Genomic DNA, 27,237 nt, shown 5'->3' with positions numbered 1-27,237 from the left:
TTATCATTAGTTATAAATATCGACTGTTTTTTGTTTTCTTTTTTAAACTGAATATGTTTGAATGTAGATACAGTTTGACTTTCATACTTCTACATTTAACTGAGTGAGATTCTGACAGAGTACACATATGCTTTTACTTAAAGTCCCCGTGAAGTGCCTTGAAACGTGCAGTGTTATTCAACGTGTTGACATCATTTCCACTGAAACAGGGAGTCAGGGTGGGACATATCAAGTGGCCCCTCCCCCTTTTTAAATAGCCAATAGCATTTAGCTTACCTCAAAGCCCGGGCTAATCCGTAGACAGTTAGTACCATGGAGTTTTATAACGGTGGGGGCGGGACACTTGAGATTCTAGAGCATTTGATTGATCAGAAAATCTGATGAGAAGCTGAAGTGCAGAATGATGTCATCATCCGTATTGGTGGTATAGAGAGAGAGAGAGAGAGAGAGAGAAATTGAGACTGTAAATTTTGAATTCATATATCTTCTAAAGGCAAATGTTATTGTTTTGGAGCACACAAGCTTATGGATAACCTTAAGGCTAACATTCATACTAAAAGCCACAAAACGTTAAACTTTGCAAAAAAGAAAAAAAAAACATGTAATAATATATTTTTTAAATCATTTATGTCATTAAAACTAAACAGAAATAATGATGCACTAATGGTGGCACAGGGCATAGTGAATAGTCTTGCTGCCTCAGTGCTCCAGGGTCACCTGTTCGATCCTGAGCTCTGGTTACTGTCTGTGAGGAGTTTCACACGTTCTCCCCATGTTGGTGTGGAAATCCTCTGGGTTCTTCTGGTTCCTCCCAAAAACATGTAGGTACAGCAGGTCAAATGGCTATGCGAAATTGCCCCTATAGGTGTGAAGGAGTGTATGAATGTGTGTGCATGGTGTGCTGTGATGGATATTCTCCTGCCTTCCCATTTTAAGTGTTTTTTTTTTTTTTATTCTTCAGTTTATAATAAACTAAATGTCATTATTAATCACAATGTGTCACATTTCATATCTTCATGTTCATGAAAGATTAATCCTTACTGGCTTATCTGATGCTGAGGAATAACGGGAGGATTTTTTTTCCCTCCACATAAAATGCCACAGGATCACAGAAGAGATATAAAAGTGTATTCAAGCAGGCACGGAAATAACTGCGAAAACATCGAACTATATTGAACTTTGTCTAATTACCAAGAGCACATATTTTAATCAAGTTATTCATGGATGATTTACCATAGATAGCTATGTAGTGTGAACTCATAAAACAGATAAAATTGTAATGTCATTCGCATTTATTGAGGTACATACAATATAAAGGAAAAAACAAATGCAGTTTTTTGAGGGCGCAAAAAAAGCTTTGACTCGTACTATATAAATATAGTTAATAATGTTACATACACTAAAGTATATAATGTAGTACAGAAACACAAAACTATTGACCTCGGGGAATATTAGGAAATTAATATTTTCCCAGTTTATTAAACTATGCCGGTTATCGTTTTTAAAAAAAAACAACAAAAAAACTATCAAATTGATTCAGAATCCTCAGCACGTGTGTTATTTGGTATTTCTTGGTTTGAGATCATGAAGTTCTGAACCCAGGGTCTCATATTTTCCACATAATTCATGTTCAGAGTGGAAAAGGCATCAAAAAGTCAGTGCTCCCTCTAAGGAATGGCAGGAATAAACGCAACATGGAGTGTGTTGTTGTACATGGCAAATCCGTTCTGTGTAGAGATTTCTCCAGGAGTCTGTCAAGGACGCAAGCGCGTTCAGGCACATGGAGTATGCCCGTCTCAGAGCAGCTCCTCACCGCACACAGTGTGGGGGAACGAGAGAGGAGGAGGTGCTGGTTCTCCCCTTTTAGCTGCTTCATCTTTAAGATGCTCCTTCTTTAGCTTGCTCCTGACTACTCGAGGCTTCTGCTTCGGCGGCAGGAGCCCCGGCAGCATCGGCCTCTGAAACGTACAATATAAGGAGATCTGACATAGCTCATATCGTTAAAGTAACTCTATACTGTTGTAGAGGTAATTACCTCATTTCTACACAAATTAATAAGAGCCGTTATCCGTTGTTAAGTGCGCTATACAAAGTTGATCTACTGCAGAAGTCTAGCCCAGCCAGAGCACTTCAATGGGTTGAGGCAGCATCACTCACTTAGGCCCGTCACGATAACTACCTTTGTTGGACGATATATCGTCCCGGAAATAACTGCGATATTGGTGTTATTTTAAGACCGGTTTATGCCGCTGTTAGAACGATAACATAATAGCATAATAATGCACCTACACTCTTTAAAAAGAGCAATGTACTTTTAATTCTTAAGAATATTCAGACATTGTAATACAATATAGTGAATTCTTTATGCTTCAGTCATTCACTGTCCGTGATTTCGTGCGTCGTTCCAGAAAAAGCGTATTCACGACGTGACTTACCGTTCTCCCCGGCGCCTCACTTAAGTTCAAGTTCGCTTGTGCGTCCGTGTCATTGTGTGCATTAGGAAGTTGTAATATTATGCTTATGTTGTGTATATATCTGATTAATCTCACGTGTGTATAGGATGCGTTCGGGTGAGTTAATTAACCCGCTAGTAAAGCGCTTCAGTTTACCAATGTTCGTTTCCTTGTTCAGCTTCAGCTCACGCAGATTAATCGGCTCGATCCCCGACATCATTGACTACGACTGGATTGTTCGAAACGCTAGAACTGTTCTTTCAGGATTGTTCGTCTTTTAAAACATCGTCAGTGCATTGTTAATATCATGCGTCATTTCTTCAACAGTACGTTTTAATTCAAAGCGGTGCTAGTGCTTGCTACACATCGTAAATTCGAACGCGCGGTTTTTGCATTCGGGTGTGCGTTTTTCTCTTAAATTCGACTGATATTCGAAGTTCGAATTTTAATTGGACAGCCCTGGAGCAGACAGGGGGATATGAGCAGCGCGGATGGCTAAAATGTCGATGGCGTTCGTTCTTATGTAAACAAACACGCGTGTAAACACAATGGGCGATATCGAGGTCAGCAAAAAAACGATCGAGGTCACGTCTGTATATCGCAAGATAAGTCGATAACGTAATTATCGTGACAGGCCTACACTCACTGATAATCTCAAGCATCACTCACAGCTTAGGTGGCAAAATTGCTTACCACAGATCGCCCCCTATATACCGCTCCATAAAACATTACAAACACCAGCTCTAAGGGATTTTAAACTCCAGATTAACAACATATTTATTGTGGCCTATCTGCTGTATTTTCAATTTCTAGTCATTTTTAATTTGATTTACAGTTATTTCAGGGCAGCAGGTCGACACAGTGAGTAAGGTTGCTGTCCGACACTTCCAGGGTCTCCAGTGTGATCCTGAGCTCGCGTTCCTTTTGGAGTCGTCTTTCACGTTCTCCTCTCGTTCTGTGGTTTCCTCTCATCTCCCAAAAACATGCCGGTAGGTGCACAGTCTACACTAAATTGCTCCGAGGTGTGAATGTGTGTGTATATAAGGTGCACTATGATGGGCTGTCCCCATCCCAGGAAGCCCTGTGTCAAGCTGTCCCGGGATAGGATCTGAACCCACCGCGACCCTGACCAGAATAAAGAAGTCATTCATCAGAATGAATGAATGAATGAAGAAAAGTTATTTCATGAACAACTCCAGCTACTGATCGATTTATTTTAAAAAAATGCAAACGTAAGGTGCCGGCGATGGCGGTTATTTAATATACGACCGGACCAGAATAACAATAACCGCACTTCAGTTCTCATCACCTTTTCACACTCCGTATCTGCAGGTAAATATTAACGACTGTCAGAAAGGAGTGAATATTTCCTCAATATTTCCCTTTCTTCCTAGTTCTTTCGGTTGTGTCAAAGTGCTTCTTAGTGAAAAATTCAATGACGAACTGAACAAAAGAAAGAGTCCGGCACACGTGGGCTGCTGGGCCGCACTTCATTATTCACCCGAGTGGAAACGTTCCCACACAGAGAGGAAGCGGTTAAGGGAAGTGGGAATTGTTCCAAGCGCTGATGACAGAGCTATGTGTGATTGTGGCGACAGCATCTATTCAAGCTCTCCTTCAACTCCTTTTGTGTCTAAGACGCACTGACAAGCACATCTGACCTTAAGGGAACGGTAACATAATGTAAGAGGGAAGTGGGCTCTTAGGAGACGGGCTCAAATTGTTAGTAGTGACCGAAGGCTTTCTTCCGAGCAGCCTTTAAAATTAAAATAAATAAATAAATCGTCCTTCAATAAGTATCGGGTCATTTGATTTCTAATTGGATTATTAACACACACCTGAGGGCCTGCAATATATAAAGACAGGAACTGCTGCAGTCAGAGGCTTGACCCTGTCCACCTGGGCTACAATACAAAGCACACTTTACTCACACACACACACACACACACACACACACCAACCTCCTGCCTTCAGGTCTATCTGAGCCATGTCTTTGGTCAGTTCACTGGTGCCCACCGCTGTTCCGTCTCCCTTAATGTCCGGCACTGCGTTCCTGCGGCCCGTGCGATCACAATTAATGAAATCCGAGTATGATGACTCAACGTCCATCATCTGCCCATGACCTGTCTTCTCATTCCACCTGCAAAATATAAAGATTAAAAAAAAAAGCGCAATGAGTACTATTTATACATACACACATAATGCTCATTCATGCAGTTAGCTAAATCAGTCCCTCCAGGATTTAGTGATTGCAGAAATGAACACAAAAATCCAGGAAAATTACTGCAGATTTTCCACAGATTTGGGCCAAGACACTTCATGTGACATCACCACAACATGCATTCGGTCAAAGCCTTCATTCGATTTATGTGCGTCGAACATGATGAGCTTTACGGTCCTCTCGCTGAACTGCCTACCATCACAGCGTGGAGTTTTGCCAGCGAAGCTTGACGAGATCAGATTAACGTCGTTCAATTTTTCTGTTTGAAACATCCTGAGATTATATTACACAAACACAAAACACATTGTCAGAAGGTGTAACCTTGCCATTTCGACATGAGCATTAGAAATGTGCGAGGCTAATTAGGTACAAATACAGCTCTCCTAGCTCACCAGCTACTCTGCTAATTCTTATTCCGTTCACTGTTAAAGTAATCCTACTCGTCATCATCACACAAACGATTACACTAAAACAGCGGATATACAATTTTACTAATTTTCTGGAGCTTGAGCTGCTGTGAACAGATGGCTAATGCTGATTGGTGCTTCAGTAGCACTGCTGTCATCTTTACCAAATATAGTCTTGCTAAAAACAAGGCAGGCAGAAGAAAATGGAAAAAGGATCGATCTATCCGAGTGCTAAATGGATACACGAGGAACTGAAATGACTAACTGGCCTTGGACACTTCGTTTCTTTAATATTCATGACAGAGGGCATTAACTTGTAAATTGGTATAATTATTGCTCCGGAGGTTCTATTTCTATACTTAATCAAGTGGCTCCTGAACTCATTTCATGGCCTAATTACAACAGGAAGTTGAAAATGTACATCTGAGACCATCTAGAGTCATGAAACAATTACCATCGTCTCGGTTTCACTGGGCGCTTTGCAAGCCTGTAAGCCAGGCAAAATGAAGGAGGTAAAACCTTAGGCAATGGACAAAAATGGTATTGGTGCTATTCATATTGGCAGAAAGCATCAAGCTGCTTTCAAGAAGTTGGGTGGGGGTGTCTTCCTGGCATATTCCCCCACCAACACACACACACACACACACACACACACACACACACACACACACACACACACAGTAGCTATTCATCTCCTTTGTGACTCCTTTTCCCAGACCGTATTTAAGTGGGCCAGGGATCCTGGCGGCCACTTCAGTGCTGTGCCAAGCTGAGGAGAGGAGACCGCGGGAACAAGACGTGAATAAAAGAGAAGAAAGGGGTGTTCCAGAGAAATCAATGAGGACAAGGGAAACACGACACACACACACACACAGCTGTAGCGCTGGGGTGTTGGCACTCACTTTACCACACACACTCTCTCCTCAGCTCTCTGGTTAAGGCTAATCGCAACTAATTGAGCAACTGGTTAACTTTTTACTACACAGCCTATTCCACAAGTATTGGCACCATTTAAAAGAAAAGGAGGTGAATTTTGTGGCTGAAAATAGTATCTCATCTCCTCTCGCCCCCCCCCCCCAATATGAAGTAGGACATCCACTGCAAAGGACTCGTCAGCAAACGAGGTCTCATGAAATCACTGAAATTTCTGCTGAAGAAGAGAAGCAGCTTACCTAGCAAGTTCACCCAAGTGTTGTGTGTGTGTGTGTGTGTATACACACACTATGACTAAGCTAAGTCTTTAGATGGGGCTCCAGCAAAATAGGCACAACCAGTTGGTCAAAAAAAACAAAAAAACGCCCACGATGATTCGGTGTGTGAATGTGAATCATCTGTTCAACAACAATTCGATTGCAATTATAACTCAATGGCTGGTGCCATGATTCATAAGCAATTTTGTATCCAATTCGATTAAGTAAACTGCTCTCTGATTCAGTAATTTCCTGGGAATGATGGGGTTGTGCATGTGTGTGTGAGAAGAAGACACAGACACGGACAGAAAGCGAGAGAGAGAGGAGCGACACCTCCTGCTGCGATAAAAACCCAGCTGTCTCTGAAATATGGGGGTTTCTAACTGCGTAGCTTCTGAAAACAGCTTTCCATGTGACATGGTGGGTGTTATGTAGGCTGGATACTTGACAATATTTTGTTGCATTCAGAGCTTCCAGGGCCTTTTGTCATGAAGAACATTCTTTAGCTCATGCTTCGAGCTCAAACGTCTTTATGTTGATGTCTGATGCAACAGAAATTGCAGCAATGATCATTTCTATTACTCATGCAGGCCTAACATGTACACTGTTGGATGCCATGCTGCAAGCCATCGCATTAAAGATGGTGTCACTTTGCAATCTGTTTAGAGTCACGGAACAGCTTTTAGTGTCTCGCATCACTACGGAACACATTTCTGCATGTTGCTATTCGAAATGCTCTGCCTAGCAGTACACTCTGTGGACACATTCACACTCCGTGCCAGGCAAGACTCACCTGTGGACGAGGTGTAAGATGCTTTACATGATGCTTTACACAAGATGCGTCTCATGTGATGTGATGTGAGGAGATGAGATGCGTATTTGGTTAGGATTCACACCACACGGTGCGACAGTGTGACGCAGATAACCAGGCCGACAGCTGTTTTGTCTTGTTAATCATCACCAAAGACACAAAATGTTGCACAGAAACGTGCAGCGTCCACTTGAAAGGATCAGCATATACTTTGAAAGGAACACCGGTACACCTGCTCATACATGCAATTATCCAGCGAATCCTCTGGCAGCAGCATGTATACAATCATGCAGATACAAGTCAAGCGCTATAGGTAGTTGATGTCCATATCAAGCAACAGAACGGGGCAAAAATGTGATCTCAGAATCTCTCATCTAGGATTTTCTCACAGCAGTCTCTAGAGTGGTGAGAAAACAAACAAACAAACAAACAAACAAACAAACAACAACAACCAAAAAAAACATCCAGTGAGCACTAATTCTGCTGGTGGAAACGCCTTATTGACCAGACAGGCCAAAGGAAACGGCCAAGTCGGTTTAAGCCAATAGGAAGGTTACAGTACCTCAAATAACCGCTCTTTACAAACACAGTGAGTAGAAAAGCATATCAGAATGTGAAACACATTTAACCTTGAAGCAGTTGGGCTACAACAGTAGAAGACGACATTGTGTTCCGTCAGCCAAGAACGGGAATCTGAGGCTACAGTGGGCACAGATAGATTCGCCGATAGATTCTGGGCAGTTGAAGATTGGAAAAAGACCAATCGACAACACAAAATACTGTTTTCATAGCAAGTTTTCATTCCATGTTGAGGTTTGGACAAGGGTTAAAAAAAAAAAAAAAATACATTAAAAAAAAAAAAGTACCATACACACTAAACTGCAAAGAGCATAGCAGGCATATTTAAAATATCGACACCATTTATATGGATTGACGTGATGTGCGTCAGCAAAGACGGCCAAGTTAAGCAACAACAACAAAACAGTCTCTTTGTACAGCCGGGATTGAGCGTGTGGTGGTCACTTATACAGCGGTGAATACAAAGAACTTCGTCTCGCACGCCAGTATGCTGCAAATATATTTTACCTAGCTCTACGCACGAGCGATTAAATCAGGGAACAAGTTTAATGAACTTGTCGGTTTATGAATACCCCTGGTTGCCCTCATCCACACTATTAAATTGAATCTAATCGGAGTGTGCAGGGGTGGACAAATCATAAATCCATTAGGTAGCCCTCTGGGCAATGTCCTTTTCTAAGAAGCGATCTTAGGTAGCACCTTGTATTCGTGACTAACAAAAACTCAGCAAGTCATTGGCCATCGTTTGGCCGTGAGCTGTGGGTTTTGTCTTCACATCGCACATAAAAGATGTTATTTGTGTCTGGTTACACCTTGTTATTTTTTCCATGATGTGTTTAACCGCGAGGTGACTGCAGGTTGTGATCGAGTTACAGTGGGGCTTGAAAGTTTGTGAACATTTTCGAATTTTCTATATATCTGCATTAATATGACCTAAAACAATCAGACATAGTAGGTAAAGAGAACCCAATAAAACAAATGAGACAAAATATTATACTTGGTCATTTATTTATTAAGGAAAATGGTCCAATATTACATATCTTTGAGTGGCAAAAGTATGTGAACCTCAAGGATGTTGAGTCTTATTAGAAATTAGAGTCAGTTGTTTTCAGTCAGTAGGATGACACAGGTGTGAGTGAGCACCATGTTTTATTGAAAGAACAGGGATCTATCAAAGTCCGATCTTCACAACATACGTTTCTGGAAGTGTATCATGGCATGAACATAGGAGATTTCTGAGGACCTCATAAAAAGAGTTGTTGATGCTCATCAGGCTGAAAAATGTTACAAAACCATCTCTAAGGAGTTCGGACTCCACCAATCCACAGTCAGACAGATTGTGTGCAAAATGGAGGAAATTCAAGACCACTGTTAGCCTCCTCAAGAATGGAGACCAACAAAGATCACTCCAAGAGCAAGACGTGTAATAGTCTGTGAGGTCACGAAGGAACCAGGGTAACTTCTAAGCGACTAAAGGTGTCTCTCACGTTGGCTAATGTTAATGAGTCCACCATCAGGAGAACACTGGACAACAATGGTGTGCATGGCAGGGTTGCGAGGAGAAAGCCACTGCTCTACAAAAAGAACATTGCTGCCCATCTGCAGTTTGCTAAAGATCACGTGGACAAGGCAGAATACTAATGAAAAAAATGTTTTGTGGATGGATGAGACCAAAATAGAACTTTTTGGTTTAAATGACAAGGGTCCAGAGAAAGGAAAACACTGCATTCTGGTATAAGAACTTTTTCTTTGAAACATGGTGGTGGTAGTATCACGGTCTGGGCCTGTTTTGCTGCATCTGGGCCAGGACGACTTGCCATCACTGACGGAACAATGAATTCAGATTTAGACCAGTGAATTCTAAAGGAAAATGTCAGGACATCTGACCGTGAACTGAATCTCAGGAGAGTGTGTAATATTGTATCTTGACTATATCATAATGTATCATTGGATTACCTCAATAAAATAATGACCAAGTATAATAATTTCTCATTTGTTTAATTGGGTTCTCTTTATCTACTTTTAGGACTCTTAGGACCGTGCATTCTAATTAATCCCACTAGTAAAAACTGATGTGTGTAGTGCAGCAGGTGGTGCGATTCAGATCGAGTAGCGAGTTGTAGTTACGAGATCTTCAAAAAGATGTGTTTTAAGTGGATGAAGGCTAAAAAGCATCCCTATAAGCCCCAACATAAATGAATAGGAATACCGTATTAACAGTCCTGGTAGTGGTATTTTATTACAGTTGAGATGAGAAATAAAAGATGAAGCGTAAGTATTTCCGGTCTCCATTGAATACCTTTATCTAAACACAACGCAGAAAGAAAGACGGTAATTGAATATACTATATGAAGATAACGCATGTTTATGAAGGACTGTGCTAAAGACAAGGCAAATACTCTGACCACGGAAAATTGTAGGATTTAGCGACACCAATTTAGTAGTTCTGAATGCAAAACGCTGCGGTTCAGAGTAGGTCAGTGAGAAAGTGCAGCAGTGGCCAATGGGGAATGCCAGTGGAAAGCTGAAATGTCATGTGCAGTGCAAACTTCCCTGACCTATTTAAAAATGCCAAGCTTCCCCCCAAAAAAGAAAAGATATTACAATCCATCCAGTTTTAGGACCACGTGTAAAACATGTGGCCTCTTCACTGAGGTTCTCGGCAGGACAAGACATGCTATTTGACTTTAAAATGTCCGATGCAAATGGAATCAATGGCATGCAAATGCATTAATATTCGAAAGCAGGCATCGTCTGGATACGCATCAAAAAGGCTATAAGTACAAGGGTCCCTTTAAGAGTCCCCGCACAAAAGAATTCCCAGTTGGCCCGTTTGTTTTTCAGAAAAATAAAAGAATGCTTGTTACACCGTGACCCTCTTCCTGGGAAAGCCATATATTGCAGTACTTATGTTGTTTTGCATTTTGCTGTTAGCTGCTTATTCTTTATGTTCGTCACTGTCCAAACAACATACAGCATTGCCGTTTGCATGTTAAACGTCTCATAGCATGTTTACTGAATTCCTAGGCATGAACACACAAGCTCCCAAAATAAAGCCGTGTCTTTATCCGAGGATCAGGGGGCAGGAATAGAGTTGTTTTGCTTGGCTCCACTACCTGACATTCAACTCCTTTGTACATGCTCACCAGATTTCAGCCTGAAGTTGTACACCATCTCTCACGCATCCCACTTGAAATGAAATGGAGCAAATTAAAGCGAGTTGGCCACAGCTGCAAGAAATGGCACAGGTGTTAACGATATTACCAGAGGGAGAGTTGCACAGCTGATACTGGTGACCAGGGAGTTAGGCGTTCCATCTTGAGACCGAGGATAGTACAAACACATAATGATTCTTATTAATGCAGAGTGCGCTGCAACTTCCAGACTTGCAGAAGGCCCGAGATGTTATCGAGAGAGGGGAAATTAATCAGCCGTTTTAAACATTTGGATACATGGAGAGCATGTCTAAACAGTCTGGACACGTCCAGTGAGTGTGGGATGTATGGCCCACTCGGAGCAATCACTTATCTCCATAAAAGGCCAAATGAGATGGCTCATCATCAGGCAGTTCCCTGAGGCATGGCTCGGTCCAAAATCAACAGCCGAATTCTCTTTTTCGTTTACAGGGAATAAAGAGTCAAGATCAGGGACTGAAGGCTGTAATCCAATGTTCTCTTTTTCACTGTGCATTCCTGATTAGACTGAAGATAAGTATGTGGGCTTGCTCGGAAAAAAAGGACTTACTCCGTGCTCATGAAACGTGCACTTCCTCTATGAAATGGATGTAATGGACTGAAAGAGCTTATGCCAGAGATGCTTTGATTCTTAACCAAGTGGTCATTCTTCGCTTAATCAGAGTTTTCAGTACAAACACATTAGCCGACGATTGCGACTTTGTGCGACTTACAGTTTACAGCCATGGTCCAAGTAGAGCTGCAATAACTAATCGATAATAATCGACTATGAAAATCGTCGTCAACAAAATGCCGTGGAGAAGACTATAACCTGTAATCGGTGCAAAGTGGAGCTTGTGTAACAGAGAAGCACGACAGTGATACACGAGCACAAACATGTTTATGTCCAAAATGCTCTACTGCTCAAGGGCCTGGGGAAACTGGTGCGATTGCTTAAAAGATTATATATATAAAATTGGACAAACGGCTGTGTTTCAATATTGTATTTTTTCCCCCCCGATCATTAATATTATTCCGAACAAGCTAAAAAAAAATAATCGGCCGATTAATATTATGAAAATAATCGTTAGTTGCAGCCCTAAGTCCAAGCAAGTCTGGGAGACTCTTGTTATTACTTGTGAGATTTAAATACCAAAAACACGTCACAAAATGTCCACACAGTGTCTGTACTATATGCGCACTTAACCTGACAGTTCTCCAAAAGTACGCATCAACATGCATCCAGGAATATCACACAATTGTTACACTTAACCGCTTCCCCTTTGGCTTACTCAATTATAAAGTAGTTTCCATTTAGTATTTCAAGTAGTTATCAGTGACTGCTAGCTACCATATATAAATCATTATTGAGGAGGAGGAAATGAAAAAACTGGATTAGAAGGATGGCTCTCTTGGTCAATTTGGAGTTTCCAGGGACTTAACATGTATTGAATCCCAAAGGCAAGAAAGCTGACTCAGAAGACAGAGGCCTCAGATCTCAGCAAATTGTACCAGAATGTCCACAGATTCAGACTGAAAGGTCCTTCTGTCCAACTCTCATATTCTGTGGAAAAATATAAATATTCTGTCACAATGGTGTCACAAATTTAGACACCATTTACATGGTCACACTCCCTAGTCATTTACCGAGGGCAAATCAGAGTGAAACCGATACCCTCACTGCACGTAAGTGAGCAAAACAAAAAGCAGAACACACCCCGTCGTGCGAGGGGTGTGTACGACTGAAAATGCATTTGGAAAGATTTTGTATTTGTTGGCCATAAATATGGCAACAGAAAAAGATAAGCAAACCTTTTCCAAATGTGCAGAGAAATCATAAAAAAGAAGAAAAAAAAAAATCACCCAAGCACAGAGAACATGGAGGCAGTGCTCAATAAGTTACAAGGTAATTCTATAAATAGTTCACTTTTTGTGTATGCGTCATCTGTTTATCTTCTCGCTTTTTTTTTTTGGTCCAAATATCCAGAACGTAGCGTATTTCTGCAGTGCTACAGCTCTGTCCTTTGGGTCAGTTTGCACCAGTTTAGTAGCTCATGTCTATAAAACGTTTAATAAAGCGTCTCCTGCATCCAGAAGCGCACCGCATGTTTGGTTCCCTTGATGCACTTCGAACGACACGGGGTAGAACTGCTTTCGCAGTGCAATTAAACCACTAAAGTTCTCTTGGAACTGGAATGAGACCATCTTGTTGAAATGCTTTCGGAGAGCCTGTTTTGGTGTTCTCGCCCTCCTGAACAAACTCCACCAAGCGGGGAAAATGCACCAGGGCTCCATTCAAACAAACTGCAAAATGCTGCATTATGTGAATGCGCCCATATTATACAATTAGTACAGCTGAGGAGAGAATGTAAGCTGCCATGCTTTTATTGGGCCATGAGAAACTGAATAGATGGGGGTAAATTCGTGCTGCAGTCCCACTGGGCCTTTTGGGGCCCTTTCTACATAATGACTACACATCATCTGGAGTTTAGCACAACATATGATGGGGTTTATTTAAGAAGCCCCCCCTCCCCAAGTTCCCCCTATAGAGTCCCTGTTGTTGCATTCTACGCTTTTCTTCATGACATGATAATTCATGATGAAGCACATTTATACCGTTGATCTAACCGTTATATAGATAACCTATAATGCAACCTCTAAACGTGAAATCCCCCCTTGAACAGAAAATCCAGGCCCTCTATAGACTCCAGGTCTATTTTTAGCAAGAGTGGTTCCAGACCCACATTACTGGGTGAGAAGGCTCAATTTATCAAAAGCTGCCTGAAGACACATCCCCCGTCTCTGTAGGAACCAAGAAGCCATTTTGATCTGCCACTGCAGTCACTCTATGCTCTATTACAAAAATGCACAATGCTGGAAGAAAAATGCTGGGTTGACCGGGTGAAAATCCTCATGGCACTTCCCATTAGACTAGAACAACCATTTCAGTTTACCCCAGGCACTTGAGTAAACAAATGAAAAAGGGTGGGCGTTCACAAAAAGCACCAACTCATTTTGAACCGTCTCAGGCTGTAAAAATGCCAACAAATATGTACACTAGGAAAATGTTAAGAGAGAAAAGAAGAGAAGAGAAGAGAATGTGCGAGAGAGCTTGATAAAAGGTTCATCAACAAAGAGTTGAGCTAGGAGAGCTGCTTCTAATCAAGTTAAAAGGACAGAGGTTTGATGGACGGAATATAAATGCACAAGCGCTAGCTGAGGCCTCTCCGCTCTTTCGTCAACTAGAAATCACTTTCAGCTTCCAACATCTGGTGCTTTAAGAACGCTAGTCTGCTTGTGCTTCTTTGGACAAACTAGCATTGTTGTTCAGCACTGGCGTTTCTTTTAAGACGCAAACGAAGCACACTTGTGACCCATCGATATCCTTCCTCTTTTTTTGACCGACCACTCCAGATGGCTAAACGCAATTCTCAGGCTTGGCATTAGGAAAGCCTCACATGATGTTCAAGCAGTAGCGAGTTAAAATCTTTCACACTTCTGTAAATGCCAGTCCTATTAATGTCTCTTAACAGGCTTTTAAAAAGAAATTCTTTATCAGAGCTTGCAGAAATTTTACAACCAACAACAATTAACCAAAAGTATTTAGTACTGTTTATAAAAAATAAATAAATAAATAAATAAATAAATAAAAATACAGCCTGTGGTACAGCCAGTTATGATGACTAATTTTCTAACACACACCAAACTCAAGGATTTCTTCCTGTTCTTCTCTGAATAGCTAGGGAGTACAATGATAGTGCGTGATGGAGCTGAGAGGGAAGACAAGGACATCGACTGCCAGGCTTGTGGTCATGCGTCGATCATGATGGGATTACTAAGGTTTTGCCTACACACGACTCACCTTCACTCATGGTCCTTTAAAGTGCTCCAAAAGGTCCACTTAATACAACCGTTCCATTCCAATACTGTACAAATATCATGTTACTTAAGCTTAATGATCTCTCAGGGTTTTTTAAACTGAGCCAAAGTTGCTGAACTATAGCTTGTTCTCCTTTTCAGTGGACTGACAAACACTGGACGTACAACTTTGTTTTCCGTTCTATTCCCGCTGGTTAATGGTGGCAATCAAAAACAAAGCCAACCAACAAACTTTGCTCTGCGAAATTACCAAGAGAGATCCTCAGCACGAGGAGTTCATTGCGAACAGCACACGGCAGCTACTAACGCTAATCCTAGCTGAGTGAAAATAATCAGCTCTTACCCAGTATATCGAAGATTAGCTAGGATCAGTCCTACACAACGAGGGATTCAGACACAACAAAACGTACTCTACTTACAGACACGTGAAACAAAAAACTAAACCTGCTCTTCTTTCCCGCAACCTTACTCGAGTCAAGGCAGCGAATGTAGCTAGCTAAGGCACTTCATTCAAAATCTAGCTAACGTTAAGAACTAGTCTAGCGAACATGCACGTGTTTGCTTTTCATGGCCACTATTTAAACCAGAGAAACGTAAACAGTGCTAAACAAATGTTTCAAGATGCCCCAAATGCTTAATACTAAGTAGGTAATACTGGTATCAGTATCGAGGAGTACCAAAAAGAAAAGACAACGTATTTAATCAATCTGAAAAAAAAAAAATTGGTATTGATTTATAGTTATTTTAATATCAAAGACTTCACTGTGGAATTTACCTTCCTTTAGGCTCGGACTTAATACAGAATAAAAACCATGAGCCCTCGAAATTATTGGGGTGACTTTACCTGAAACGACACGCAGATTAGCCTTTTAGCTCATAAGGCCAGTGACGCAGCAGGACAGAAGTGCTACGTCACACAACAAAGTGTCAACCATTTAAAAAGCAGGAGATCAAGGCCTATGACGGCCGCCCTTTTACTAACGCGCAAGCTCATAGTTCACACAGGAAAGCCGAGCCCATTAGACCTTTAACTATCAGATCAACTATTAAATAATAATGAGGATGCTACAGAGAGCATGAGCCTTGTGGAAACACTTCTCATGCTTCACCTGATCCCAGGCCCACAACGCCACCATTTTATTAATGATGATTCCATTCCATCTAAAATCATCATGTACGTGATTATGAAGCGCGGTAGGTACATGTCCGCCTCAATAAACAGAAAAGGCGTTGTCCGAAAGCTCACCCACTACATCCGCGAACAACAACAACAACTTTAAAGCGAGCTCATTCAAAAGGCCATTAGGAATACATTAGGAAGACACTTTTCTCTCCGAACTGTTGCATTAGATTTATAAAAAAAAAAAAAAATAATAAAAAAAAAAAGCCTGTCGGAGTTATATCATCAAACAAAACGTTTCCATCAAAGACGCCTAGATAAAATGGACAAAACCGCAAAAGGGAGTTTCAGACTGCTGATCAGTTTGAGGTCAATCTGATGTTTACAAATCACTGACGCAGTGATTTAGAGCTAAAAGCTTAATCAGTTGCACTCGGTTTGAGAGGGGAGCCGCCTCAACCGGCTACCAGCTAATGAGAGAAGAGAAGAGAAGACGAGACAAGGTCTGGGCTGACAGTTGGAGATCTCCCCATGAGTCAGCAAGTCATGAACAGATGACTGCATAAAGGAATGGTTTACTAACCAACCCCAACATTATTCCTGATTCACTCGACATAATCCGACCTCTTCTATTACTGTGACGGTTAGAATTCTGGAGCAAGCTGACTACTCTCTGACAGCAGACATCAGTCTCTCTCTTTTTTTTTTTTTCTTTACACAAACTGTTCCCATTAAAAAAAAAGCCAGTTAGCTGATGTAATAAATTCCTAGTAAAAAGCTGTAATACCTAGTAATAGCTGATTCAATATGTTCCTTATTATTTTCAAAGTTTCTTTAAACAATTCCACAGAAAGAAAAAAAAAAAGTTTCTTTTGCAGCCTCCCACACACTTGGGGTAATGAGTTGTAAAAAATATAACTCAGGAAAAAGACAGTTTCAACTGCTCATGAAACATCATGATGCATGGAATGTATTTTGCAATGTCACCGAGAGAAATTCATACACTTTTCCTTTTACAATAATTTTCCTAAGATTAGTGCGCTTGGCGAGTTAAGAGAGCTTCTTTAACATCAAAGTATTACTGAGTTATTATGATTAAAAACTATTCAAAACAAAATGCATACAGTGCACAATAAATCCCACATCACTCTAAAGCTGGGTTTACACTACATTTTTTGCCTGATTTCGCTCTCATAGACCCAAAAAAAAAAAAGGTGCACATCGTACAAATTCTTTGGTTAGGAAGGGATGGAAGGGATATCAGGGATATCATACTCGTTCTCCTCAGTCAACCACAGCAATACTAGCCAATCATGAGCATCTGTGAGTTCATGTATGCGGAAGAGGGTAGATAGTTCCCTCGGTGTGTTACGTTGCCCTGTGATGCAGCAGGAGCAGCAGTTCAAAAGATGCATTTGGATGGCTTTACACATCTCTGAGGAAGCATGTGTTAGCCTTCACCCTGCCTGGTTGGTAGTCTATGATGGAGGAGAGCTGGCTGGTGGGTAGGAATTAGCCAAGAGCAAATTATGAAGGAAGCAAAAGAAAGTGTTCATTAAACTGTGAAAGTATGAGCACTGTTACAGCGCTTGTCTAAAAGCCACCAATAGGAGGATGGCGTAGGATGACAAAACTCACTGGACGACAAATACAGCGGTGGCGCGGACGAAATGTAAAACAAAACACGCCTAACGGACGGAAAAAAATCAAGCTCACTTTGAAAGATGTTTCTGTTTAGGAGAGCCCAGATCACGTTGAATTACACTTTGTTATTGACAAACAGAACGCAGTAATTTTCTTAAATATCACAGGTCTATCGTTAGATCTTCATCGTATAATCAGACGTGGAGACTGCTGAAATCGCACCGTGTAAAACGCAGTTTACCAGACAAAGGCAGAGGCTAGGTCTGTGTGTTTGTTTAATGCAGTTCTGTTGGGACATCCATAAATATTTAAAAATCCCTGGACTTCATCATAGCCACAAAGAGAAACAGAGTCTGGCACGATAGGACTTTTCAGCTCATGCTTTAACAGGAAGCAGGTGGCCCATCTGTCCACACTGTTTGTGTGGCTGTCGTGAAACTGCTGCATGCGAGACAGGGATAGGGAGGAAAAACAGGAGGAGCACATCCATCGAGCACGCAGTAAGTATGGAGAATGAGCCCCAGTGCAATTATGGATGAATCAATAAGGCCAGAAACTCACAGAAGCCACTTCTAGTCAAGGGTTAAGACATATTTACTCTTTTGCACACTATGTTTCTAAGACCGATATTTTACAAGGCTCATATAGTACATCGGGGGGACAAATTGAAAATTCATTAGTAAGCCCACCAGACCATGCCAGAGCGCCAACGTGCTCGTCAAATCCCATATTATGCTTGCCCAGAAGTTTAATTAACTAAAAAATAATAATAAAATGAAGAGCTAATTGTGTTCACGAACACCCACTATGAAAAATGAACGAGTTCTTGAAACCCTGGGAGGCTTTATGACTTTATGTAGCCATCATCTTTACCCTTTCCTAATAATGCTTCATACCCAGAGATATCATGTTTTCGCCAAATGTCGCTGATGAGCTTTGGGGTGTTCTCTCGTCAGCATAACATTATTCATTTTCATTCAGTGAAATGTTTTTAAGAATGATGGTTTTTCTTTTCACTGCTGTTCTGTCTGGCATCCGTTCAAGCTAATTAACCAGTGCGGCTAGGATTTAAGAGATTTTTTTTTTAAAGTGATCATTGCGGCCAAAAATGCTCGATTTTGCTGCAGATTTTTTTTTTTTTTTTTTTTGCAGTTTTGCTGCAGTTTGTTGCGTTTTCTTTTGCAGAAAACTACTTGACTTGGCAAAATTGCAATTGCAAGGAATTTGTTCTGCACGGTCTTTCGCAGTGATGTTTGTTGGTAAATGAGACCTTCTAGCTGTACTCGTATTCGACGCACGTGACTCGACGAGGGCTTTGGCTCATGAGACACATTTTGGCCCAAATCTGCAGAACAACTGCGGTAATTTTGAGAAACTGAAAGCTTCTCATAACATTGCGGAGTTTGCTTGATTTTGCGTTCATTTCTGCGATCGCAAAATCATGAAATCCTTGAGAGACTAGAAAATAGTTCCTAATAACAGCTAGACCGTGTCCTCGGTTTGCGTACATACTGCAGCAGGTGCGAGATTCATAAGGGGGTTTGCACCACTGAGAAAACAAAAATGGACGTGTTCTCTTGGGCAAGTCAACAGGTAGAAGAATTTTTGAAAGAACGGCATGGTTCAGCAGATAGCATTGCCAGCTCACAGCTTCAGGGCCCTCAGTTGCATGTTCCTCCAATGTCTGTATGGGTTTCCTCCCACCTCCCAAAAACATACCAGTATTGTGGTTCTATTGATACTAACTCGCCCCTAGGTGTGAACGCATGTGTAAATTTGTGTATACACGATGCCCTGTAATGGACTGGCGTCCCATCCATTGTGTATTCCCGCCTCACATCCAAAGTCTCTGGATAGACTGGAACCCTGATCAGGATAACATCATTGTTGAAGACGAATAAAAAAAAATAAAGAAGGATGATTCCCTTTTCCCCAGGCTGCTGATTTGTCCATCTCTATTCACAAAATGTAACAGTGGATTTCAAAATGTTGGGTCTGAGGCTCAGTAACTATGGAAAACCACTGTAATACACAAGGACGATGACTGTAGTCAAGGCTACGCCTTTCTAAACTACTACGACTAGACTACGATCTGCCTTCCACCAACTGATTCTCCATTCCTGAGTGAACACCTCAGATGAAGTACAGTGATCAGGGATGTGTAACGTACATAGTCGAGCTATACAGCTACTGTACAGTACAGATAGCTGGTGAAATGACACTAAAATGATTCAGAAAACATTTCAACAGGCACAACATATAAAAACACCATCTATATCCTGCCCGATAACCTGTAAACATTATCCATTAATTTCAACGTGATGTTGGACAGCTGTACACGTGTCAACAGCACCTTCCACGGATCGGTCCACTCCTTCCCTCCACTTTCTTGCTTACAGCATCAGTGTCCAATACCAATCAACGACATTGGCTCAGATTTCACTACTTACCAGACTCATTTTAAATGCGGATCACATAATAGGCCGGATGATATCCGAGATCCGATCCGGGACGAAAGAAAATCCGCAGAAGGAAGAAAACGCAGATTGGCTTTAACGCTCCGTATGGATGAGCTCTCGCGGTCTTTTTCCTCGCTCTCTTTCTTTGCTGTCTGAGCACTGAGCGTATCCCACACAGCTGCAGCGCTCTTCTTCTCCTCTCCCACTGATCAGGGAGGAAGTGGGCGTAAAGTGACTATGATCACACATATATATATATATATATATATATATATATATATATATATATATATATATATATATATATATATATATATATATATATACACACAGTGGTTCTGGTCATACTCAAATTATTGTACTTACCATATGCAAAGAGACAACGCTGAACAATGCTCTGATAGTTCTAGTCTCGGAGAACGCCAAAGGGATATTTCTACTCTATATGCACGACCAAGATTCAATAAAAGTTAAGGGATCGTGTATTTAATCGCAATTAATTTCTCCAGAGCAACTGTCAACGAGGCTGTAAATCATTGACGTGAAATGGTTAAATTGTCCAGCTAAACGCATCAGCTAAGCGAGTAAACCTTAGTGAATTATAATGCAATAACCACGAGTAGATCGCTTAGCACACAGCCTACACTTTAATAAAAGATCAAATAAACAAACACACTACAGCTTACGCTTCATTTGATGAAGGAAGGCTTAATGAGTCTTTCCAAAACTCAACCCTTTTACATATTTCTGAACTAGAACTGAGAAAGCAAGAAATAAGATCAGAGGTCTTAACGCTAGACTCGGTGAGACCAGGAAGCGCCTACATTCACAAGAAGAGGCCACTTGACTACGCCTTTACACCACAGAGTCGTGATGCCCAAAGAGGGCAGAAATAATTTACTTTTAATGAGGTGACAGTTTAGAGGAATAGTGGATGATGCGGCTCTTAGCGACACAGAAAACTCTAACTTTATGGAAATAAGAAATGAAAACCTATTAATGAGGGTTGAGGAAACACTGTCTGAGGTACACGCCGTCCCTTGTGTTCAAGAGACTTTTCCTTTGGGTGCATGGAAAAATCGATGCATGGTAAGTGTATAACGCACATCAGAGAGTCTGTGGCAGAGCTTCCGAGACAGGACATGGACAGTTTGGTAAATTGCTTGCGCTGCTGCATCGACTAAGCCTCTGAATTAAGAGCAGGAAACTGTGCGGCCTTCCAGGACTACAACTGATCACCCTGGTTTCTTTTGTTTTACAGCCGCTGTAATTTGTCAGGCATGAACCAGAAAAAGACTTCCACAAAAAGACAAAAAAAAAAAAAAAAAAAAAACGTTAGCATTTCATGTCTAAACATAACGTGCCTCATGGTGGAGTGAATGCGGTCATGTCAAAGCCGTCAAATTACTCACCTGTTAGCTCAACGCACAGTTACCTCGTAGGTTAAACAGCTCAAGGGGAAATAAAAGACACTAGACAGTCTCAGGTAATATCTTATAATGTGTGATGGGAGGACAGAACACTATGGCTACATAAAGTCATTCTCTCCTGGAAATACATCCATCCATATTCTGTGCTGCTGTATTTTCTGAACCTATCCCACAGGACAATTTAGAGATATGCGATACACTTTATTATGATTCTCCACAAGGGGGCGCTTTTACTCACTCAGCACCATGGTTTTGCACGAATCCCTCTTGAACCGCTGAAATAAACCTACGTGAGCGAATACAAATAAAAACGTCGGCCCTGACAAATTGCACGTATATGAAGCAAAGGTCCTGCAGCTATTGCGATACAACACTTTCAACACGATTTTTTTATATTGGCGACATTAACACGGTTAGCGTGCCCTAACTGTAAAAGGATCCGCCAAGCTTCTTTCTTTCTGCATGTATCACTTTTGAGCAATTTGCCTAAACGCAGCATAACTGGTTCATTCTCATTACAACGTTACCGTTAAAGGCAGAACTTCTATATTTAAAAAAAAGAACAGGCTTCCGGACCTGCGTACGCCGGTACGCATAAAGGCAGCTTCGTCAGAGTGACGCTTCACATCAATGACACGGTGTCCTTGTGTCCGTGAACCGTCTTTATATCCTGATTGCCATTACTGAAATAGATGCTCGGAGATAGAAAGTGTGTCTGCGAATGTCCTGGGCTCTGTAATCAGCAACCATCAACACAATCAGGAAATGTCTCTGCAAGAAGACGGTCTATTATGCGTGTTAATTCCTTGACACATGCACAGACAACTGATACAGCCTGAAAGCACAGTGCTTGTGTTAATGTGAAGTACGATTATCCCTGAAGTATTGATGTTTATCTTCAGGAAGCAACTCTGGAGAAAGCTGAGAGTGCTGGAGAGACCTGGACATCCTTGAAGATCTTGAACACCGATACAAAGTTTCCACAACCGCTTTAAATGCGACACATTAGATGTTCACAGGCATTCAGCCGTGACTTGCGTTTGCTTGGATGTAGGTCACCAAAGCTGGATTTCGGATCCAGTGAACCATTCGCCCTACAAACTACCTCTGCAAATTCGATCTGATCTGCAGAGGCTATTGCAGAGTTTCTTGATCAGGAATTTGGTGTGGAACAAAAGACGGCATGTGCTCTGGAACTTTCTGAATCGGGTTGCCAAAAGGAGGGAGGGGATCGCTGATGTCACACTGAAGTCTGTCATTGATGGCAACAAGCTTAATCAAGCCTGACTTCTTGTTGCCTTGTTGCCTGACAGATGGTAATAATCAGTGTTCAGAATCACTTTCTGAAAGGTGGTCTAATGGAAGAAACACAGTCTGGTAGGATATTGAAGTTCTTTAAAGTGCAGCTATTATGGTTTTTAAAACATTACCTTTCATGTAGTGTGTTCTAGAGCTGTTTGTGAATGTAAAAACATCTGCATAATTTCAAAAATCAAAAGCGCACGACAAACAGGGTCATTGACTCCCAAAAGAACGAAGCGATTCTGAACAGCTGAAACGAGTCGTTAGTGATTCCAGACTTTACTTCCTGTACTAGCCTACGTAATTTGATGACAAAAAGCCCTGCCTCTGGTTTTTCCATCGGCTGCTCGCGAACAGACGGAGCTGAAACTCGTTATGGTAGTGGGCATTTCCTTTTTGAGACACAACAGACTGGGATGACCAATCAGAGAATCAGCTCTCTGAAAGGAGGGGTTTAGAACGAATCATTTAGAACGGATCATTGAACGAGTCGTTTATGACACTGGGGGGGGGGGGGGGGGGGGGGGGAAGGTAACGCAGCAATTTAAATTATGAGCACATTAAAGTGTTTTTTGACTTTGTATGCATGTAAATCTATCGTATGAGACTTTTAAAACAAAATTAGGCACATTTCAAAACTATAATAGGTGCGCTTTTAAAAATAATAATTAAAAAAATGTAATTGATGAGCGAAAGCTGAAGCAAACCCAGTTCAAAATTAGACTCAGATCCCCAAAACCACTAAAATTTGATTCATGTTGGTTACATATTATTCTAAGTTAATGATCGCAATATTCTTTGATGCTATACTTTCTGAATTTGATGTAATCAGTCATGCTCGGCTGAATTTTGCTCACACACTTTATATTAGTATATATTTACACATCCTATACATCAGAGGTATTCAAACCTGTATGACAGCCACATCTTGGAAACATACAAGAACATAAAACACACACAACCCAATACATACACTTAGCAGCCACACACCCCTACAAGACCAGGCAATGTTTTTACAATCTTCAAAAAAATTTATTTATTTTTTTTTTTTACATCGCAGTATGCACCCAGCTTTATTCCCCATTCTGATGTTTAATCTGAACATTACCTAAAGCTCTTGACCTGTATCTGCATGATGTTATGCATCGTCCTGCTACCACATGATTGGATAATTGCATGATTGAGCTGGGGTACAGGTATTCCTATTAAAATGCCCAAGGAGTGTATATTTGGCACGAATCAGACAAATTGGATGACCTTCTCTTCACAATAACTAATGTCGAATGTGTGTTCCACATGAAGGCGACCATGTTTTCTTATCTTTTGGTTACTTTTCTTGTCTTAGTTGGTTCCGTTGATTGTTTTTTCAGTTAAAGCAGATTTTGCATCTTCAACACCTGATACCAGAAATGTCTGCATGGCTGTGTACACGCTCCTCTATTCACAGCCCAACAGCCTGTGTTCATGCCGTAATTTTCCTGTTTTTTTCCTACATGGAAAATCCATGCAAAATCCATTTTGCATATCCCATCCCTCCCCTCCCACCAGCAAATCATCTATGTCCCCCAAAGGAGATCCGCCCACAGTTTGAACACCGCTGTTGTAAATCTTGCAAATATGAACTAGGAACATTTCTCTCCTCATAAAAGAAGAACAGTTCTCCAGTTATTAAAAAAAAAAAAAAAAAAAAAAAAAAGTGTACATACTTCATTACCGTTCCTATTGCTCATATCGTTGCTTATGTTGTTTAATTATGCAAGTACAGTATTACTTGTATTGCAAGAATGTCACTTATTACAGTGTAGATGTGTTAGTCGTGTTGTGTTTGATTTTAACCAGCTGATGCTGGAACTGCAGTGGACCATAAAGTTCTCTTGAATCCTGTTTTAAAGCCACCAAGCAAACATTGCAGACATTTAAAGCTTACACAAGAAGTAACAGGCAAACAGACATTTTGTTTGATCAGTGTTGCCAATTTAGCGACTTTAGACTTTTTAGTTACTATATTTTGTAAATAAAAAAAAATAAATGAATAAAATAAAAATGTTTGGCTTTTTGAACAGATGTTAATGACTGTCCTCCATTCAATACAGCTCTCCAGCATGGTTCCCAGCAACCAGCCGCTGACCGCCACTGATCGACGACCAATCACTGATCACCATTCTTAGCCCACCCACACACTGTTTTAAACTCACTTGGATATACAGTATGACCCCGAATCCTTGGGGGATATTTTAATAGAGCAATTAAAATAATAAAAGTTACATGAATGTGGTCTTTCTCTCTAAAATTTTTACTGTACTCACCCTTCTTCTTCTTTTACGTTGGACAAAGTGATGATTAACGTCCCAGGTGGGACCGCACGAGATTTCATCACGTTACTCAGAACGCCGTGCAACTTAAATGATGAATGTTTACTGTATTCCTGGAATTTTCTCTTTTTTCCCCCCTTCAGTCAACCACGGTTAAATGAAACCACGGTAACCGAAACAGCGGATACTGGGGTCTTACCGTAATCAATAAAAGTGCGTTATTCCATCTACAACCATTTTCTTAGTGTCTACTTACTTGCACTGCTTTATTTTGTCTGAATGCTTAATAGAAATCGATAGAAGTTATTAGTATTTTGTAAATATGCAAATAGTTTGTGTACGGTGCTGTGACCGAAGACCACGTCTTATGAGAGCGAAGTTATAATAATCTATCTTCTATTCGGATAAAACTCTATTCAGTATTTAGGGTGTCGTCAGAAAATCTTATTCATGCAGCGCGTTTTGATATGCAAATGAAAACCCGGGCGATTCAACTGACATGCAAATTAGCCAGTGACGTCATCCGGTGACTTCTAAAAACGCCTTCTTGAGCGTGCATTAACTACTTTCCCCTGAAAAGCCCTGCCAACAGTGTTTTGATGCTCTCCTCATTCGTTATGCATGATACATTCTACCTTAGTATGTCTTTTCAGCCATTTTTTTTTAATTGATCACAAATGTACAGAAAATCAGATTAACACGTTTGTTTGTTTGTTTGTTTGGGGTCACGTGGCGTTAGTAACCTGTAAACACAATAATATTACGTCACTCCGCCAGTGTTACAGCGTTAAACATGACTGTTTTGGACATAATCTCTGTGTGTGTGTTCATTTTACAGAACAAAACAATTTCTTATTTTTGGGCGCAAGGTCAACCAACTTTCAAGAGTTCAGAAGTTACAATGCCCAGGGCTGTGGTCGCTAAAACAGTCTAAAACATATTAAAAATACATTCAAACTGCATTATTCGACGGATGTTTGCATAACATTCCTCCGAAAGTAGCTATTATTACATGACTACTATGCAGCACGGTTTTTAACCGCCCTGTGCTAAACATCCCAAATACTATCCCACTTTCCTGTATACACGCACTACCTCTGGTCTAACATAATGCCTCTTGGTCCCTATGTAGTGCCCTATATATCCAGTAGGAAGCCATTTGGGATTCAACCACACGCCACTTCACAAAGCATCAAACGACAGCCCTTCTTTCCCTCACAGACTACCTTAAAAACAGCCCGCTTTGTCTGTTCTTTAAAACACCAAAGAATAATAATAATAAAAAAAGAAATAGCGTTTACTTTAAACGTTTTGAAGGAAATATTCGTTCATTTATACCTAATCCTTTGTGTGTGTGTGAAGCTCAAACCAGAGTGAAGACGCCAACACGACTAACCTTCATTCGGATTAATTTCCTCCACTTGTTCCCACGCAGCTGGACCGTGTCTTCTCTTAGCTATATTTCGGCTTTCCTTCCAGTCATTTTGAAATTATTTCGACTTGCAAGTTCTGTGACGAAGAGACAGCAGCGTCGTCAAGCCCGGGGTTTCTTTGACAACCCCATTGAAGCAGTGGGCGGGGTTACATCTCAAACAGCTGTTTGCAAAATGGAGTTTTAGCCGACAGCCAATGGCACAGCGCCTCAGATCCCTGGATCCAATCAGAGGGGGTTATTTTGGCGTTGTTTCCGTCTGTTCACGTGCCAAACAGTCTATACCCTGAAGCAATATATATATATATATATATATATATATATATATATATATATATATATATATATATATATATATATATATATAATTAATTAAATACTTTTAATTAATTTACATGATAGAGTTCAATTCTTGTCCCAGGACCTCTGTTTTCCTCTTCAGCACGAACTCCTCTATCTAACACACAAGCTCATGATAAACAAATTGATTAAGCGGATCAGCTGTGTTGATCAATGACTGGATTTTGTGAGAAAGTAGCAGGATTCAGGGTTGATAGTCCACTTATACGACAGCGGATTCATTTTCTATAACAGCAGCTCGGAAAGTAGTTCCGGCTACGAGGCAAATCACAGGTTTATATTAATGTGCATATTCTAATATGTTCCCGCCGTGGCTCTGTGTGTGCGGAGTTTGGATGTTCTCCCCCGTGCTGCGGGGGTTTCCTCCGGGTACTCCGGTTTCCTCCTCCAGTCCAAAGACATGCATGGTAGGCGGATTGGCGTGTCTGAAGTGTCCGTAGTGTATGAATGGGTGTGTGAGTGTGT

General features: G+C 41.0%; 1 protein-coding gene across 3 annotated transcripts; it reads right to left on the bottom strand.

The window, feature by feature from the left end:
- Positions 1–1,116: 1,116 nt before the first annotated feature.
- On the bottom strand, positions 1,117–26,556 carry pkig (protein kinase (cAMP-dependent, catalytic) inhibitor gamma). Of its 3 annotated transcripts, none has more exons than XM_053644301.1 (3): positions 19,928–20,051; positions 4,415–4,593; positions 1,117–1,958 (listed from the first exon to the last, which is right to left on the bottom strand). In XM_053644301.1, exons 2-3 carry the CDS (start codon positions 4,563–4,565, stop codon positions 1,879–1,881), a joined length of 231 nt encoding a protein of 76 aa, XP_053500276.1. In that variant the 5' UTR covers positions 4,566–4,593; positions 19,928–20,051; the 3' UTR covers positions 1,117–1,878. The 3 variants fall into 3 exon arrangements, with proteins under 3 accessions (XP_053500276.1, XP_053500277.1, XP_053500275.1); XM_053644302.1 differs by lacking the exon at positions 19,928–20,051 and adding an exon at positions 4,871–4,894; XM_053644300.1 differs by lacking the exon at positions 19,928–20,051 and adding an exon at positions 26,377–26,556 and having other exon boundaries at positions 1,236–1,958.
- Positions 26,557–27,237: the final 681 nt, after the last annotated feature.

Source organism: Ictalurus furcatus, chromosome 15 (genome assembly GCF_023375685.1).
Source record: "Ictalurus furcatus strain D&B chromosome 15, Billie_1.0, whole genome shotgun sequence".
NCBI lineage: Eukaryota > Metazoa > Chordata > Actinopteri > Siluriformes > Ictaluridae > Ictalurus > Ictalurus furcatus.
The sequence above is the reverse complement of the archived record's forward strand: the minus strand, read 5'-3'. Positions and strand labels throughout refer to the sequence as shown.

Coding starts and splice junctions, on each gene's coding strand:
- pkig (XM_053644300.1), bottom strand. CDS start 4,565: ATGATGGACGTTGAGTCATCATACTCGGATTTCATTAATTGTGATCGC. Junction 1,959..4,414: donor GATAGACCTGAAGGCAGGAG/GTTGGTGTGTGT, acceptor TGTACGTTTCAG/AGGCCGATGCTGCCGGGGCT.